Raw genomic sequence first — 16,947 nt, 5'->3', positions numbered from 1 at the left:
CTTGCCACTCTTTCCCCTTCCCACCCGCAGGTCGAGGTCCAGAGAGGAACAGGTCTCCTCCTGGATTCACCCCAACCCGCGCCGCGTCGGCGAGCTGACGTCAGACGCAGCGGGGCGTTCCCGTCAGGCTCGCCCCGCAGAGCCTGAAGCGTCTTATGTTGAGGTCGGGGTGCGGCCTGAGCTTTGCTGGTTCCGCCCAACGTCAAGCACTGAACGCCGTCCTCAGCTTCCTCCGGGTCTCCAAACCCGGAGTCTCGTTGTTTTTTTTTTTTTTTTCCTGCAGGAAGCCACTCAACCGCGGCCCCGCCCCCGGACGCTGGTTTCCTAGGGAACGACGCTGCGCGCCGGCCGCGATTGGACCGGGCCGCGCGTGCGCAGGGGTGTGTGTTGGTGGCGACCCCGCCGCGGGTGCCGAGGTCTGACGGCTGCACAGAATGGCCCATTTCTCCGGCGAGGATGAGGGGATGCTGCAGGCGATGCTCCGGCAGCTGTTCCAGAGCGTGAAGGAGAAGATCACCGGCGCTCCCTCCTTGGAGTGCGCAGAGGAGATCCTCTTGCGGCTGGAGGAAACTGACGAAAATTTCCACAAGTAAAGTCGAGTTTTAAGTTCTTAAGCAAACAAACCACTGGTGCAGGAAAGGTGGAAACGATTCGGTGAAGGAGATTCATTTGATTCTTGTTAAAAATCAGTAATTAGTGGTTCAGTTTTTCTATCATTTGTCCCAGTGCCGAATTTATTTATTTTTTCAAACTGGTTTTCCAGAGCCTTTTCTGCCTGCGTTTCTTTGCTCTCACAGCGGCTTAAGAACATCAGTTGTAAACCATTCATGTTCTTTAAAGAACAGTCTTAACCTCTTAAAGGGATTCCTTTCACTTTTCATAGTAGTGACCCCCAAGATCCCTGTGTGCTGGTCTGTTACTTCACCACCTGCAGTAGTCAGCCACTCAACACTGCGACGGACTCCCATACTGAAGCAGGTCTGGGTGCCTGTGAAGAGGTAGGGCACCCATGCAAATGCCCTGGATCCCTTGACAAGAGGCAGGATGCCCAGCATGGAGAAGAAACGGAGAAAGGAAGTTGTCAGGCACTACCAGAATCGACTCTAAAAATATAAACGCACGTTAGACTTAAAGATCTTTATAGATCTGTGCATTTCTTTGGAGTTTGTTCATAAACTGAGTTAAGCTTCTCAGTTTCGAAGTAGTATCTCCAGGCCCCCGGGTTATGATTAGTTGTAGTTTTTTTTTTTTTTTTTTTTTTTTTTTTAAAACCTAGTGTTTGCATTTTATTTGGTCTCATAGCCATTTTTCTTGTGATACCGCTTTTGTCTGCTTATCTACTTAATTCATTCTGGTGCTTTTGGGAATGGAACCCCGGGTCTCATGTATGATAGGAGGCACTTTATGGTGCTTTTATTGACTTTTGGATAACTTGAAGTTCAGTTTGTCTGAAAATGGGCGTTAGGGGTTCCTTCAGGCCTTTCATGTTATTTGTTTACTTGTTGTATTCTGGGTTGTCCTTTTCGATTTCCTCAGATTTTCGAGGGAATCTTTGAAAGATGTGGAAAGAATCGCTGTAAAGTTTCTCATTGAATACTAATTTTTGAGGCCTGCTTGCTGTGTCGCCTAGGCTAGCCTGGAAGTTACTGTTCTATTTCAGCATCCCAAGTGATGGGAGCAGGTGCCATCCTGCCCAGCTTGATTTTTTACATTTTACGGTTGTGCTTATGCCTTCCTTTATCTTTGCTTATTTCCATATTATGTTGATGCTAATCTCAGTTATTGGACAATACTATTATTCTTTAGATATACTTGCAATCAGTTCTTTTTGTTATAGGTTTATTATTTAAAAATCACAATATAGCCGGGCAGTGGTGGTGCACACTTTTAATCGCAGCTCATCGGAGGCAGAGGCAGACAGATCTCTGTGAGTTTGAGGTAGGCCTGGTTCACAAAGTGAGTTCCAGGACAGCTAGGACTGTTACACAGAGAGAAACCCTGTCCTGAAAAATTTAACGAAAAAAAAAGTAAAAGAGAAAAAAAAAGAGAGAAAAAAAATCACAATATAGAAAATTTGGCATCTTCTCTAATAAAAGTGGAATTTATTAATATCCATTTGCTTGGTTTTTGTTTGTTTTTCTTTCTGACAGAATCTCACTATTTAGCTCCGACTGGCCTGGAACTCGCTCTGTAGACAAGGCTGGCCTAGAACTCACAGAGCTCCACTTGTCTTTGCCTCTGGAGAGCTGAGATGATAGGTGTACACCACCACACCTGGCACATCTGTGCTTTAAAAATAGTAAATAAGTCAGTATTTTTAGTATTATATTTTGGGAATTTTTCAATTTTATCCAGATTTTCAAACTAATTTACATAAAGATTTTCATTAACATCCTGTTACCTTAATATCTCTAACCTCTGCAATTACCTCTTCTTTTTATCATTCCACATTTAAAAAAGCTTATATGGGATATGAGTTTCTGGATTATGAGCATTTTTATAAGAAGACGATGCCAGAGACAGTTGAGTCAGTAAATAATGTAATTTCAGGCATAATAAACCAAAGTGGGAGACAGTGGTCATTTTGGAGGAGAAACTAATATAGATAATGCCATCCCAGAGATTTGACACATGGAGATGCTAGCCTGGCCCATTTTTCAGCAGCCCCTTCTCTAAGCTGTATGTATTTTTCTAGAAGTTCCATGTTCTCCTCCCTTCCTTTAATATGGCGGAAAATACTTGAGGCCTGTAGAAGGGGACAGGGAGAGAATACATACTTTATGTCCTTAGCATATAAATATGATATGTGACATTTATGACATATGACATATATATGACATTATAAAATATAGTTTTTGGTTTTCTGTGGTTTTGTATCAATGATCCGAGAAAGTCACAAGTTCACCATGGAAGAACAATCACTGGGTTTTCCTGGGAAGTGTAGGTAATAGCACTGGAGAAGGAAGAGTGGAAACGTGAATGTCTTTCCTTAGTTTAGTAACATTTTCCTGTGTAAGCACAAAGGCTTTCATTAGTGGAAGAAACAATGAGGATTATTGCAGTTCACCCTGAGCTGCTTAGGGGTGGGATTACTTCTAGGTGTCCTTCCTTATGAGCAAAGAATACTTTATGAGATTCAGATGTGCATCGTTTAGGACTTTTATTTCTCTATTTACCTTTTTTTGTCTTTAAAATTGGACTCTATCCTCAGCTGGAGGAGAATATGTTAAAAAAATAGTTTCTGCTATCACTGAAAGGAAGTTTAAACCTTTTTCAATTTATCTTTAAGGTAACAGTGAATATACAATATATGGATGTATGCATATGGCCTATTTTGCAAGAAAAATATCAAAGCATAAGGAAATACCATGCAGTAAACTGTTTTTATGTTAGGATTCTCACTTCCTTTCAGTAATGTGGCTGGATTGTACCAAGGTCAGTTGGTCAGGTATTTTCTTAAGTAGGAGGATTGGTCAGTCTGAGATACAGAACTTGCTGGCATGGTGGTATACACCTGTAATCCCAGGATGGAGGAGGCTGATGCAGAAGGATTTTGAGTTAGAGGCCAGAACTTGCTGGCATGGTGGTATACACCTGTAATCCCAGGATGGAGGAGGCTGAAGCAGAAGGATTTTGAGTTAGAGGCCAGCCTGAGCTACCCTGCTCCCCTGCCTTAACTCCCCCAGTGAATAAGATAGATTCAAGGACTGGAGACTCCTTGCCAGTATTTGTTATTTGTTTTCTTAATAACAAGGCAAGAAATCTTTGCATGTTACAGGCCTTTGTGTGCTAAATTCTTTGCATCTTGTTCCTAAGTGAGACTGATATTTACTGTGTTTTGTTTCTATGTTTGTTTCAGCTATGAATTTGTGAAATACCTTAGACAGCACATATGTAACACGTTGGGATCTATGATTGAAGAAGAAATGGAAAAGTGCACATCGGATCAGAATCAGGGTGAGGAATCTGGTTATGACACTGTGGTACAGCATGTTACCAAGAGAACCCAGGAGTCTAAAGAGTGAGTATGACATAAAAATTACATTTGTATTTTTATAATATATGTATCTCCTCACCCTGTCATCCCTCTAATTTTCCCTTCTCCCACACTCTCTCTAGCTTTCTGACCTCTGCAGACACCCCAAATCAAGATCTCAGTTCTAAAAATAAAAACTTAGTCTCCACATATGATAGAACATGTGGTGCTTTCTTGTTGGTTTGAGATACCTCACTTAATGGAGTATTTCCCGGTTCCATTTTCCCCAAAATTCTATTTTTCTTTATAGATGAATAAAAATCCACTGTATGTAGGTATCACCGTTTCATTATCTACTCATCAATTGTTAGACATCTAGGCCGCGTCCATTTCCTAGCTATTGTGAATATGGCAGCAGTGAATATGGATGCACAAATATCTCTGCAATAGGATAGAGAATCTCTTGGGTATATGCCCAGAAGTTGCATGGCTGCAGCCTATGGTAGTTCTATTTTTAGGTTTTTGAAGATTTTTACACTGCTTTCCGTAGTGGGTGCACCAGTTTGCATTCCTGCTCATGGTGGACAAGGTGGGTCAAGGCTCCTCCTCGCCCACATCCTCACCAGCATTTGTTGTCATTTGATTTCTTGATGACAGCCGTTCTGAAAGGGGTGAGATGGAATTTCAGAGTCGCATTACTTTACATTTCCCTAGTAGCTAGCAATGTTGAACATTTTAAAGTATTTGTTAGACATTTTTTTTTCTTTTGAGAACTCTCTGTTTGGGTTCATGACTAATTTTTTTTTTTTGGACTACTTGTTTGTTTTGATGTTTAGTTTTTTTTGAATTCTTGGTATATTCTAGATACTAATCCTCTGTAGCATATATAGCTGACAGATTCCTCCCATTATGTAGGCTGTCTCTTAATTGGCAATTTCCTGTCCTTTACATCTCATGAAACCTCAGTTGTAGATACTGGCCTTATTTTCTGAGTGATTCAAGTCCTATTCAGAAAATCCTTGCCTCTTATATATCTTGCAGTACACTCCCCTCTAGCAGTTTCAGACAATCAGGTCTTTTGTTGAGGTCCTTGATCTATGTGTAGTTGACTTTTGTACACACACACACATACATATATGGATTTAGTTTCTTCTAAATGGAGGAATTCAGTTTTTCCAGCCCCATTTAAAGATGCTGTCTTTTCTCCAATGTGTAAGTTTTGTAAAAAATAAAAAAAGTTTGGTAGTGTTCCCACCTTTTGTAGTCTATGGAATGGTTTGAGAAGCAATGGTGCTCTTCTTCAAAGGTTTTATGAAATTCATCAGTGAATCAATCCAGCTGGGCCTGGACTTTCCTTTAGTTGGGGCATTTTTAATTACTGTCTCAACCTCACTGCTTGTTACAGAGCTCTTTCCATTCCTTGGTTTAATTTTGTAGGTCACATGCATTTAGAAAGTTACCCCCTCTTTTTAGATTTTCCAGTTTTAGTAGATGATGTTTTCAAGGTAAGACCTAATAATTTGGGTCTTTTCTTTCTTTAGTTTTGTTAAAGGTTTGCCAGCCTTGTATATCTTTTCAAAGAAACAACTCTTCATTAACTTTATTAATTTCTGCCCTGGTCTTTTAAGAACATGTTTTCATTCACTGCTTGAGAATTTCCTATGTGCGTATGATGGATTTTGATCATATTTACCCCCACTTCTCTGCCTGACTCATCCTAGATCCACCCCCCTCATCCTTCCAGTCTTATAACTTCTGGGCCTGTTGTTTGTTTTATGACCCCATTGAGTACAATTAGTGCCACCCATATATGAGTCTGGGACCATCCACTGGAGCATGGTGGACTTACCTGGGGGCACAGCTTTAAAGAAAGCTGCTTTTCTCCCAGAAGCTATCAGCTGTCAGTAGTTGTTTAGCCAGGGTTAGGGGTTGGTAAATCATTAAGATCTCTCCCCTGATCTGGCTGCCTCTGCCTCCTAAGTGCTGGGATTAAAGGCGTGCACCGCCACCAACCCCTGTCATGTTCTAGTGTTTTTTTTTTTATTACTGTTGACTTGTATTTATATTCCATTGTGATCAAATAGAAAACACAAGGAATGGTTTCCGTTTTCCTGTATTTATTGAGACTTGCTTTGTGTCCTATCATATGATCTATTCTGGAAAAAGTTCCATTGCCTGCCGAGAAGAATGCGTGGTCAGCAGCATTTGCATTGAGTGTCTGAGGGTATCTGTTAGCTCCATGTGATCTATGATGTCATCTGATTTGTCTGTTTCTGTTGTTGCTCTAGGGAGGAATTGTCACTTGGTGAGAGTGGGCTATTGAAGTCACCTGTCACTAATGTGACTTTGCATCTAACAACGTTGATTTTAGGAAACTGAAGGCATCTCTGTTCTGGGCATGGATGTTTAAGGTGATAGTTATGAAATGACATGCTCATCCACATCAGTTTGGGTTTGATGTCTGCTGCGTCAGACGTTAAAGCGGTGACATTCGCTTGCTTCCTAGGCCCATTTCCTTGATACACCTCTCCCCATCTTTTCACCCTAGGTGGCTGTCTGCCTTTATGGTGGGATGGTGTTCTCAGAGGCGGCAAGTAGATGCTCCTGATTTTTATGACAAATAGCTTTGGGGGGACAGTAGTCTGGACTGGCAGTTGTCTTTGAGAACGTGACATCTGTCCAGTCTCTTCTGGATTTAAAGCTTTAGTTGAATAATCTTCTGTTGTTTTGATGGGCTCGTCTTTGTACATGATTTGGTGTTTTTCTCCTGTTGCTTCCTGTGTACTCTCTGTGTTCTTTATATTTTGTGTAACATAATGTGTGATGATGAGAGGTTCTTTTCTGGTCTTGTCTGTCTGGTGTCCTCAATACCTCCCGTGTCTTCCTGGATTGGCATCTTAGAGTGTTGTGTATAACTTGGGGTTCTCACCTGGGCTCACTGTTTTATCCTTTTCTTTGTTTGCTGCTGCAGCTCCCCAGCTTTGTGTTCTCGCTCTGTTACTCTGTTCTCTCCTTGATCTATCCTCTTCGGGGGACTTTCCACAGAGCTTTCCATTTGATTTACTGCGTTTTCCATTTCTAGCATTTCCGATATCCTCTTTATTCAGTATTTCTATCTCTGTGGAATTGCTTTTTCATATCTTGCAGTACCTGCTGTATTTCATCCAGCTGGTTGTATTCTCCATGAGAAGCTCATTTTCTTCTTTGAATACACACATATACACATCTGTGTTTATGATCATTCCTTTGAGTTTCTGCCTGTGACTTCCTGTTTCTCTCACCAGATGCCATCACTGCAGTCTTAGTGATTTTTGGGAGAGTCATCTTGTCCTGCTTTGTGTTTCTTACGTTACTGCACTGGTAAACTGGATGGAGAGACATAGCAGGTGTCCCCAAACTTAACAGAGCACTATACGAGCAAAAGCAAAACCATCATGAGGCGTATACAAAAGTGGAAGTTAAATAACACAGAATAAGAAATAAAAAGACTGAATTGCTGGTACACCTCACTGATCTGGTGGGTTAGGGTCTCAGATCCCTCTGGCTATGGAAGCTTCCACATGGTGCTATTAATTCTTTTTGCTATTAGTTCTGAGCGAGGTTTGTTTTTTTGCATTAGCGATACTCTTTTCCATTGAAGTATTTGACTTATATGTGGCAGAATTGAGTGTGTAGTTCAGAAAATAGTTGCTCAGCACAGGAGATCAGGGTGTCTGATCAAAACTGTGTTTTTTTTTTTTTTTTTTTTTTTTTTTCTGAGTAGGACAGTAACTGCAGTAACAATCATAACCACTGTATGAATCTTGTGCTGGGCGATTAGTACTAGGCTCCCCTTGTCTTCCATACCCTTGGGGGATAAACACCCTAGGACAGACAGTATGGAGTCTACAAAGATTTTAGTTAATAAGATTAGGATTGGGAGGGAAGTAGTATATATAAATGTAAGGTTTAAGTCTTGGATTTCTTTTGAAAAGAAAAACATTGAGGTGGGTAAAATGGCTAGGAAGGGAAAGATGGGATACTGGTAGAGTCTACAGATTTTAGAGATTATTAAAGCTGTGGGCGGTTATGGTTAAGAAGTAAAAAGAGGAATGGATAAGATGGAGAAAGAAGAAAAGAGGCAGGAATGTGTGTGGGAGTTTGGGAGATGTATCTGAACGGTCAGCTGGGTCGAGAGACATAAGCAGGTGATCCCAAACTTAACAGAGCACTATACAAGCAAAACCAAAACCATCACGAGGCGTATGCAAAAGTGGAAGTTAAATAACACAGAATAAGAATAAAAAGAGTGAATTGCTGGTACACCTCACTGATCTGATGGGTGGTCTCAGATCCCTCTGGCTGTGGCAGCTTCCACACGGTGCTGTGTGGGGAAGGGGGAGTTGGACCCCTTGCTCTCTGCAGCCTCAGTGTTCTGGGGTCTCTGGTGTGTGTGTGTGTGGGGGGGAGGGAGGTTATGAGTCCTTTTCTGGTAGTTTCCTTGGATCGCAGCACTCGTGCAGGCTAGGTTTGTGTGAGGAGCACGCTGCCCTCACGTTTCTGCTGCTCTTTCCACACTCATACTTCCTTGTGATTTCCTGACTGTACTCCCAAGCCATGTCGCTCACATTCTACAGAGCAAACACGGGGCTCTGTGGGCAGTCCACAAGGCTGCCTGTGAGCTGTCTGCACACTCTCCCGACCTGTTTGCCACCCTCCTTCCCACACTTCTCCCACCGGGCTGGTCTTGCTCTTTATTAAACAGTCAAGTGGGCACATCTCTCAGGAATGTCCTCATGTTGGATTCCTGTAGAGTAAGTGCCCTTTCCTTAGTTTTTATGACTTAACGTACAATTTGGGAGCCTCTTAGTTCACAGTCTTCCTTTTAAGACATTTTCTTCTCTGTTCTGCATAAACCAATAACCTTTCCCTCTTCCTCTTATTCCTTGATAGGATGGGTGATCTACAAAGATAAATATATATCTATATCTATATCTATCTATCTATCTATCTATCTATCTATCTATCTATCTATATATCTATATATATATATATCCCCCCCCCCGAGACAGGGTTTCTCTGTATAACTTTGGAGCCTGTCCTGGATCTTGCTCTGTAGACCAGGCTGGCCTGGAACTCACAGTGATCCGCCTGGCTCTTCCTTCTGAGTTCTGGGATTAAAGGCATGAGCCACCACCACCTGACCTACAAAGATAAATTTTTTATCTAACTTTTTTTTTCTATTTCTGTATCTTAATACCTTGAAAGTGCCTTGTATACTATAGATGCTGAATAGATACTTGTTAATGAAACTAAAGTATTTTATTGGCCACTACAATCAGTTTTATGTTACAAATTACAATTCTTAGAATGTTGTTTACTCTCAAACAGCGTTGGTTCCCAGTGTGGCAGAATTAGAGGTGGTAGATCCCTGAAGAGAGGCTAAATACAAGACAGTTAGGTCCCTGAAGGTGGAGTCTCAGGGGATTAAGGCGGTTCTTAACCCTACTGAGTTCTAGTGAGTGAGAGAGCAAGCATGCATGCTCGCCACAGAGAAAGAGCTAGACAGAGATGCTATAAAAAGCAGCAGTCCTCTCCCTGCCCGCCACCGTCTTCTGCTCTTGTCATGTTATCCCTTTTTCAAGCAATCTTGTTGTTTGTGTGCTCTTTACCATGAGGTCTGGACCAGAGCTGGGCAGAAACTGGTGCCAGCTTGTGATCCCCCAGACTGAGGAGATAGACTTCTCTTCTTGGTTAACGTACGCAGGCTCAAATTTCGTTTGAGGAAAGCAGACTGATGCTGAAAGTGACTGTGTCTTTAGTAATAACTCTTTTTTCCTTCATATGTCAAATCCTCTTCATACACTGAACGAGCAACTACAGTATGGTGTACTGTGAAGAGGCATGCGATGTTTTCTACCCTTCACATGTCCGTAGTGTACAGAGAGAGCTTGATACTGCTCTGAAATGGAAACTAAACAGTTTCAATTCTGTGTGCTAAATGCTATGATGTATGCAAAGGGCTGTATGGAAATATCAAGGAAGAAATATACTAGGCAAAATATGTAATGAATAGCTATACCAAAGAAGCTTGAAAGCACAAACCCCTAAGAAATGAACTTTTCCCCAGGAGCGCACAGGTGATGTATGGGTGGGTGGGGTTGTTCACTATTCATGTCCAGGGTCGTGGTTCCCTTCACTGCGTTACTCCATCATCCCTTAGGGCAGGGGTTGGCAGATGTTCTTATAAAAGGGCATACAATAAGCACATGAGGTTTTACTATCTGTGTATTTATCAACAATATGAAAACAACCATAAATAATATATAGTAGAAAGAATGTGCATGTGTTTCAGTAAAATTTTATTTAGTGGAAAGTCAATTTAGGTCAATTAAATATCTTAATTACTTTTCTGTTGCTGTGAAAAATTTCACTAGCTAGGGACCAAGGAATTCAATACTTGAGCCCATGGGGGCCATTCTGTTTTAAAACACCACCACAGATAGTATTCTGCCAACCCCAGTATTAGAGATACTGGAATTTATGCTCGAGTATTTATTATCTGTTGTATTATAGAGCATTAATTCTTATTTATTTTTAAACTGAGCTTAAAAATTTAGTCTGGACTGGAGTTCTGTTTCTCTTGTGACAAGTGTTATTTATTGGAATGAAATGGCAGTATATAGATATAAATAGCTAGTTCAAACCTCTAACATAGGGAGTAGAGTCAATAAAATTAAAATTTCTTTCTTTTTTTTTTTAATTTTTGGTTTTTCAAGATAAGGCTTCTCTGTGTAACAGCTCTGGCTGGCCTGGAACTCTTTTTGTAGACTAGGCTGGCTTTGAACTCACAAAGATCCATCTGCCCTCTGCCTCCTGAGTGCTGGGATTATAGACACGTACCACTATGCCTGGCTAAAATGTCTTATTTCTTATTTTATAGAAAAATACAGGAATTCTGTTCCTCTTTGGACAATACTTTAATACCTAGTGGTCTGTGTCTAGCAGCTTATTCCAACAAGAATAGATGATCTTGTTAGGAAATTACTTAAAAACATTTCTGGGTAAGCTATTTAACTCTGCTGTCCTTTAGTTCATCCATACGTAAAAGTTAAAACAGTAATCATTACTTCACAAAGACTTGAAAGTACTTAATGAATGTTGTCTTGTGCCCTTTGAGCTATGGATGATAGACTCTAAGTTGTACAGAGTATTATTTTCTTAGAAGTAATTTTTTTGTGGTCCTTGAAAAGTTACTTAGAGCTCACGTGGCCACAGTACATTTTTATTGTGGCAATTATAAGCCATTTTACTAATTAAACGTTTTGATGTTTATTTATTTAATACCGGCACATGGAAGAGCTTCCTTTTAGGTCTCTTGTGTTATTCAGTGAGTTTGGAAGCATGTGGGCAGATTTCCATTGTTATTCTGATTTTCTTTTCTTGAAGCTTTTTACTTTCCTGGCCTTTATTTGAATATTTCTTCAGGCATTATAGGAATGTGTAGACGGTATCTATAGTCTATATCTGCTTCCCTTTGCTTTCTAAAAGCTGCAGTGGCTGATGTTGCATTCCGGTTAATTTAACCCTTGATATTAATGATCAGGTACTTAGGTTTTTAAAAGATCATTACCCCCTTTTCCCTTCTGACCATTTTCATGGTAGTTCTTATAGAAGAATTTTAATAAAATGCCTGTTAGAAACATTTATGTCCAAATGGAAATTTCAGATATTCAGTGCATGAAATAATCTTCATGTTGTACTTTTCATACTTTTTCACTAAATTGCCAAATTGTCTGTCTGTCTTTCAGCGTTTCCTCCTTGTCCTTCTTTCCTCCCCTTCTTCCCCCATCCTCCTTCTCTTCTTCCTACTTTCTTCTCTTGAAGCAGACTTGAATTAAATCTTCCTGTCTCCACGTAGAGGGCTGGGATTACCTGCAGACCTCACTACATCACCAAATTGTAAATTTAAAAGGAATAGAGAAATCATGATGCGCATGTGAACACACCTAACTACAAAAGATGCTGAGGGCAAAGTTTAGCGATTATCCAGTTGCTGTGAAAGGAAGAACAGCTCTTTGCTTCTTTGAGACATAGTCTCAATATATAGCACTGACTGCCCTGGAACTCTCTGTATAGGCCAGGCCTGCATTGAATTTATAGATATATTTCTCTCTGTTTCTCATATGCAAAACACCCATACACACAAAATAATAAAGCAAAAATAAAATGATAAGTTTTTAAAAATTATATTTCCTCTCTTGGAGACATTTTTAGACTTATAGAGCTGAGGGGATCTAGAAAATTTCCAGTTTTAAGTCTTACTTCGGGAATCTGTGTCCTGCCACTCCTGACTGTTGGTTTTGTGGCTTTTTTTTTGCAAACACACGCTGAGTGCTTTACTCCTACGTAGATACTGAGAAAACACAGAAGGTCTCAACTGGGGCTGTGGGGACCCACGGATATGAGGAAAGACGGGAAGGGAGGTGAGAAAAGAGAAATGTGGTGAGTGACAGACATGAACTGGGTTTTGGAAACGCGTTGTGAACATTTGATTGTGTCTCTGGTCACAGGAACGCATGCCATTGGGACAGCTTGGCTTAGAATTACATTGATTTTATCACATTACTTCATATTTCTAGATGAGAAATTGTGAGAAATAATATACTTTGGGGATTCCTTATTTCCATTTCATCAGCCTGTTTTGCCTTTCTCATGAAACGGAAACTTAGATTTTTCCTTGTCAGCATTATGCTCTGAAAGAATTTTCCTTTTCATAGAAAAAAAAAAGCGTACTTGAGTGTCGAGGTCTCTTATTGAGTGTCCATTGGATTTGAAGGTATAAGGACATGATGCACTCCCTGAAGACCATCATGATGGTGGTGGTGGAGTCGATGATCAACAAGTTTGAAGACGATGAGACGCGGAGTGAGGACAGACAGAGGAAGATGGAGAAGGACACGAGCGGCAGCTGCTGTACGGACAATTGCTCCGACAGTGACTCCTCCTTCAACCAGGTGGGCTCCTGTTCCCAGTCGAGGAATCTCTAACTTACATGTGTGCTTTCTCGGTTTTCCAGTGTAAAGATTCAGAAAACAAACAAACAAATCTATTAGGATTTGGTTCATGAAGTGGTATATTACAGAATCATTTGTTTAATTATGTCCCAGGTAATTCTTAACTGAAAAATTAGGTTTTGAATGAAAAATAATAATATAATAAGGGCTGAAACAAATCTCTTTAAGCATTAGTTGAAACAGTTTATTGTCAATTTTTACCAAAGTTTAACTAACTGAGATGTAGCTGAGAGGTGGAGATAAAGCATTTATGCATTTTCTGGGCTTGAAAGTGGCTGTAAATTGTCAGTTTCAAACTTTAAAAGTTCTCTAATGTAAAACGGTTTGAGGTTAGTCAGTCTGGTGTGGTGGCACAAGACTCACCCTGGCCCTGTGGAGACTGAAGCAGGGGGATCATGTGGTTGAGGCCACCTGCCTTGCATCCATACCAAGACCCCGTCCTAGGAGCTAAAAACAAACAAACAACTAAAAAGTTCGCGGTCGTGACGGTTGGTTTTAACTGTCTACTTGACGCAACTGCGAGTCACCTGGGGTTGTCCAAATGAGGTTGGCGGGTGGGTATGTCTGTGGAGAGGTATCTTGGATGCTAATGTTAGTTGGTACTGGAAGATCCAGCCCACCGTGGGTGGTCCCGTTCTGTAAGCAGAGGATCCTGGACTGTGCAGTGCAGAGAGAGATCTGAGCACAGGTAAGCATGCATTCTTAGTCCTTTCTGCTCTCCACTGTGCTGTGCGTGTGGTGTGACTAACTGCTCACCTTCCTGCTTCTGTGACTTCCCTTCCATGGTGAACTGTAACCTGTGATTGTAAGTTCAAGTCCTTTCCCCTCTGAGTTGCTTTGTCACATCCACAGAAACCGGGGACAGCGCTCTTCAGTTTCCTCTACCCAGGCTCTAGGTAGGAATCCTTGTCATTTGACTACAGTAGACCTGGAAAAAGAAAGGCTTAAGACTAGATTAGTCTGAATATAAGACAAAGAAACCAGCTAGACGTGTGCCAGGAGCCCCCCAACAGGCTTCCAGGCTAAACACTGTCTGTCTTCCCGCCTGCTCGTAATGATTTTGTTTTTGAAATCTGTACAACTGAAAAGGAAGTCTAGGCCTTTAGGATTAGCTATACATCATTTGTCACAAACCTCCACCTGTGAGAAGGTTCCTGCCCCTCTGCGGTGGGTATAGATTGCTTTTCCATGTGTCTCAGGGCCTGGGCTTTATCTCGAGTGCTGCAAATAAAGAAGGACATAATTACAAAGTAGACCATAAGCATGTTTCAAAAATTGATTTGAGGAGTTCAGATAAAACATGAAAAAAAGATGCACAGCGGCCACCGTTGGGACTGGAAATAGCCCAAGCAGACTTGGCATTGCTGGGCTTAGTTGCCCTTGCATCATCACTGGTCAGGGGAGACTGTGTCGAGCTGTGAACTTTACAAGCCAGGCTGATTCTGTGACATGACAGAGGATGTGATCAATATTGGGGGTTTTCCACCTGATAGCCTGTGATAATTTCTTGTTCATGAGCTCTTGGGAAGAAGAAGACTTAACTGCATTAAGTGGGGTTGGATTAATTGTTTGACCAAGCATCTTCAGAAATTAAAAGACAGAAACCTTCATTTTGGGACTCAGGAGATCACTATTGAATGATTTACTTGTTTAATGAACCCTTTTAATACACTGAAACACAAGAGAAAAAAAAACCAAGCATTGTTAATAGATCTTCAAAATGAAAGTATTAAGATCTAACTAAGCTTAATCGAGTAGTGAGGAGTTCATCAGTTGCTAATTCCCAAATGCTAAGTTATTTCTAGTGACTAGAATAACAGATCTTTCAGGTTTTGCCAGAACAAAGTCATTATTTAAAATATTCTTGTTTTTCAATTTTGTCTTGTTTGGATTCTTCAAAAGAAACCATGCCTTCAGATCTGTGGCTTCCTTTGGGATGCCCACAGACAGGCAATACTTGAATCTTCTATGAATATGACTGTTTCAGTAGAGATTAATTGGGTTGAAAGTGAACTCTGTCCACGAGGACATTGTGGGATGCCTGAACTCTCTGAAACAAATATATGAATGTTAGAACATCCCGGATTGCTCTTTGAGAGTTGTGAGCTTGGAGAGGTGTGCGGGTATGCCTTTGCTTAGAAAAGAGATACTTTAGGAGGTAAAGTCGATGAGGGTCAGGATGAATTACTGTGAAAAGGTCCTGCTGACCCCAGTCTTCCCCAGTGATCAACTGCAGTGTTTTCTTTCACAACTGTGAGGTTGATGATCAGTGGGAGGCTCTCAGGGCAGCTCCCTCCTGTAGCTCATCCAGTGTATATTGGTAGCACACCAATCAGTGACAAGAATAGGCCAAGGAAATGATGATCTTTGCTCCTGACAATTGCAGAACTGAGAAGTATTTCTTTCTCAGGGACTAGGGTCAGAGGTTCATCATTTGACCACACACCTATCTGTGAAAAGCTATTTACCATTATGAAGTCATCTGTCTCCCATAGAAACCACCTTAGATCAGCCTCCAAGAAAGCTAGCCCTTCCAACTCACCGATCCTGCACGTTGCCATCAGCTAGCTCAGTGTAATAGAGCTGCTCCTGTTACCACTCACCGCTTGCTGCTGGACCCTGGAGTCTTTCTATGGAAGCAAAGAGATGGACTCTGTGTCTTCTAACAACTCCATTAAATACTGATATGCTCAGTGATGCCTTCAAAATCACCACTTGCTCTGGCCTAAAGACAATATATCTGGATTTTTCCTTCCTATAATTAAAATTCACAGTTAGCATACAAAGTAATAGGTTTCATTACGATATTTTCATACATATATGTCGTTATGCTTTGTTCTTGTTTACCCCATCTTCCACTCCCCCGGCATCCTCTGTGCTTTTGTCTTGCTAGTCCCCTCTGCTCTTAATCTCTCAAAGAGTTTTTCTTATACTTTTCCTTTTCCACTTTCATGACCTTCCCACACACAGATTTGCATCTAGATTTTGCAAATGAAAGAAAGCATGGCATTTGTCATTCTGAGTCTGGCTTATCTCTCTTAACAGAATGACCTTCAGCTCTGTGCACTTTCCATTTATTCCTTATGACTGAATAAAATACATTGTATATACTACTTTCTTTTATCCATTCATCTTTTGATAGGCATGCAAAGTGATTCCATTTCTTAGTGATTAAATAGAGCAACAATAAACATGCATGCACAAAGATGCAGAGTATCTTTGTGGTATGCTCACTTAAAGTTCTTGAATATATAATATACCTAGGAGTGGCATACTTGGAGCATATCATAGTTCTATTTTCAGTTTTTTGAGTAACCTCAAATCAAATCCATATTGATTTTCATAGTGGCTATATTCATTTACATTTCTCCCAGCTGGGTAAAGGATCTCTTCCTCCCAAACCTCACCAGCCTTTGTTTTTGTGATGGTAGCCATTCTGACTGGGACTAACCAGACTCTGGCTCAAAGCAGTTTTAAATTGCATTTTCCTGACAGCTAAGGATATTGAACATTGTCTCAAATACTTATTGGCCATTTATATTTCTTTTATTGAGACTGTCTCTTTGGTTCATTAACTCATTTATTGATTGGGTGATATTGTGTGTGTCTAATTTTGCACTTAAATTAATTTTAGACATTAATCCCCTGTCTAACGTATAAATGACAAAGATTGTTTCACATTCTATAGATCACCTATTCATTCTGGTGATTGTAAATCAACATAAAAAAATTTGATGTTGCTTTTTTGTGAATGGCACAATCTTTATTTCATTATTATTTGAAATATTGTAACTTGATCATATCTGAATTTTTAATCTATTATTGAAGAAACTGGAGACTCTTATTAGTATATGTAGACTTGGAGATAACAAAGAATAAAGAAGAGATAATTGTTTTGAACCATAATTTTGAGCA

The 16,947-nt window shown here is 40.5% G+C and overlaps 1 protein-coding gene across 1 annotated transcript in view; it reads left to right on the top strand.

Moving 5' to 3' along the window:
* Positions 1-332: 332 nt before the first annotated feature.
* Positions 333-16,947, top strand: part of Tbc1d32 (TBC1 domain family member 32) — a 211,962-nt gene continuing 195,347 nt past the window's right edge. The window contains exons 1-3 of the mRNA XM_028868362.2: positions 333-589; positions 3,860-4,021; positions 12,795-12,972. Of these exons, the coding sequence (XP_028724195.1) occupies positions 435-589; positions 3,860-4,021; positions 12,795-12,972 (495 nt within the window). The 5' untranslated portion in view covers positions 333-434. The remainder of the gene's footprint in view (positions 590-3,859; positions 4,022-12,794; positions 12,973-16,947) is intronic.

Source organism: Peromyscus leucopus, chromosome 8a, assembly GCF_004664715.2.
Source record: "Peromyscus leucopus breed LL Stock chromosome 8a, UCI_PerLeu_2.1, whole genome shotgun sequence".
Lineage (NCBI taxonomy): Eukaryota > Metazoa > Chordata > Mammalia > Rodentia > Cricetidae > Peromyscus > Peromyscus leucopus.
The sequence above is the reverse complement of the archived record's forward strand: the minus strand, read 5'-3'. Positions and strand labels throughout refer to the sequence as shown.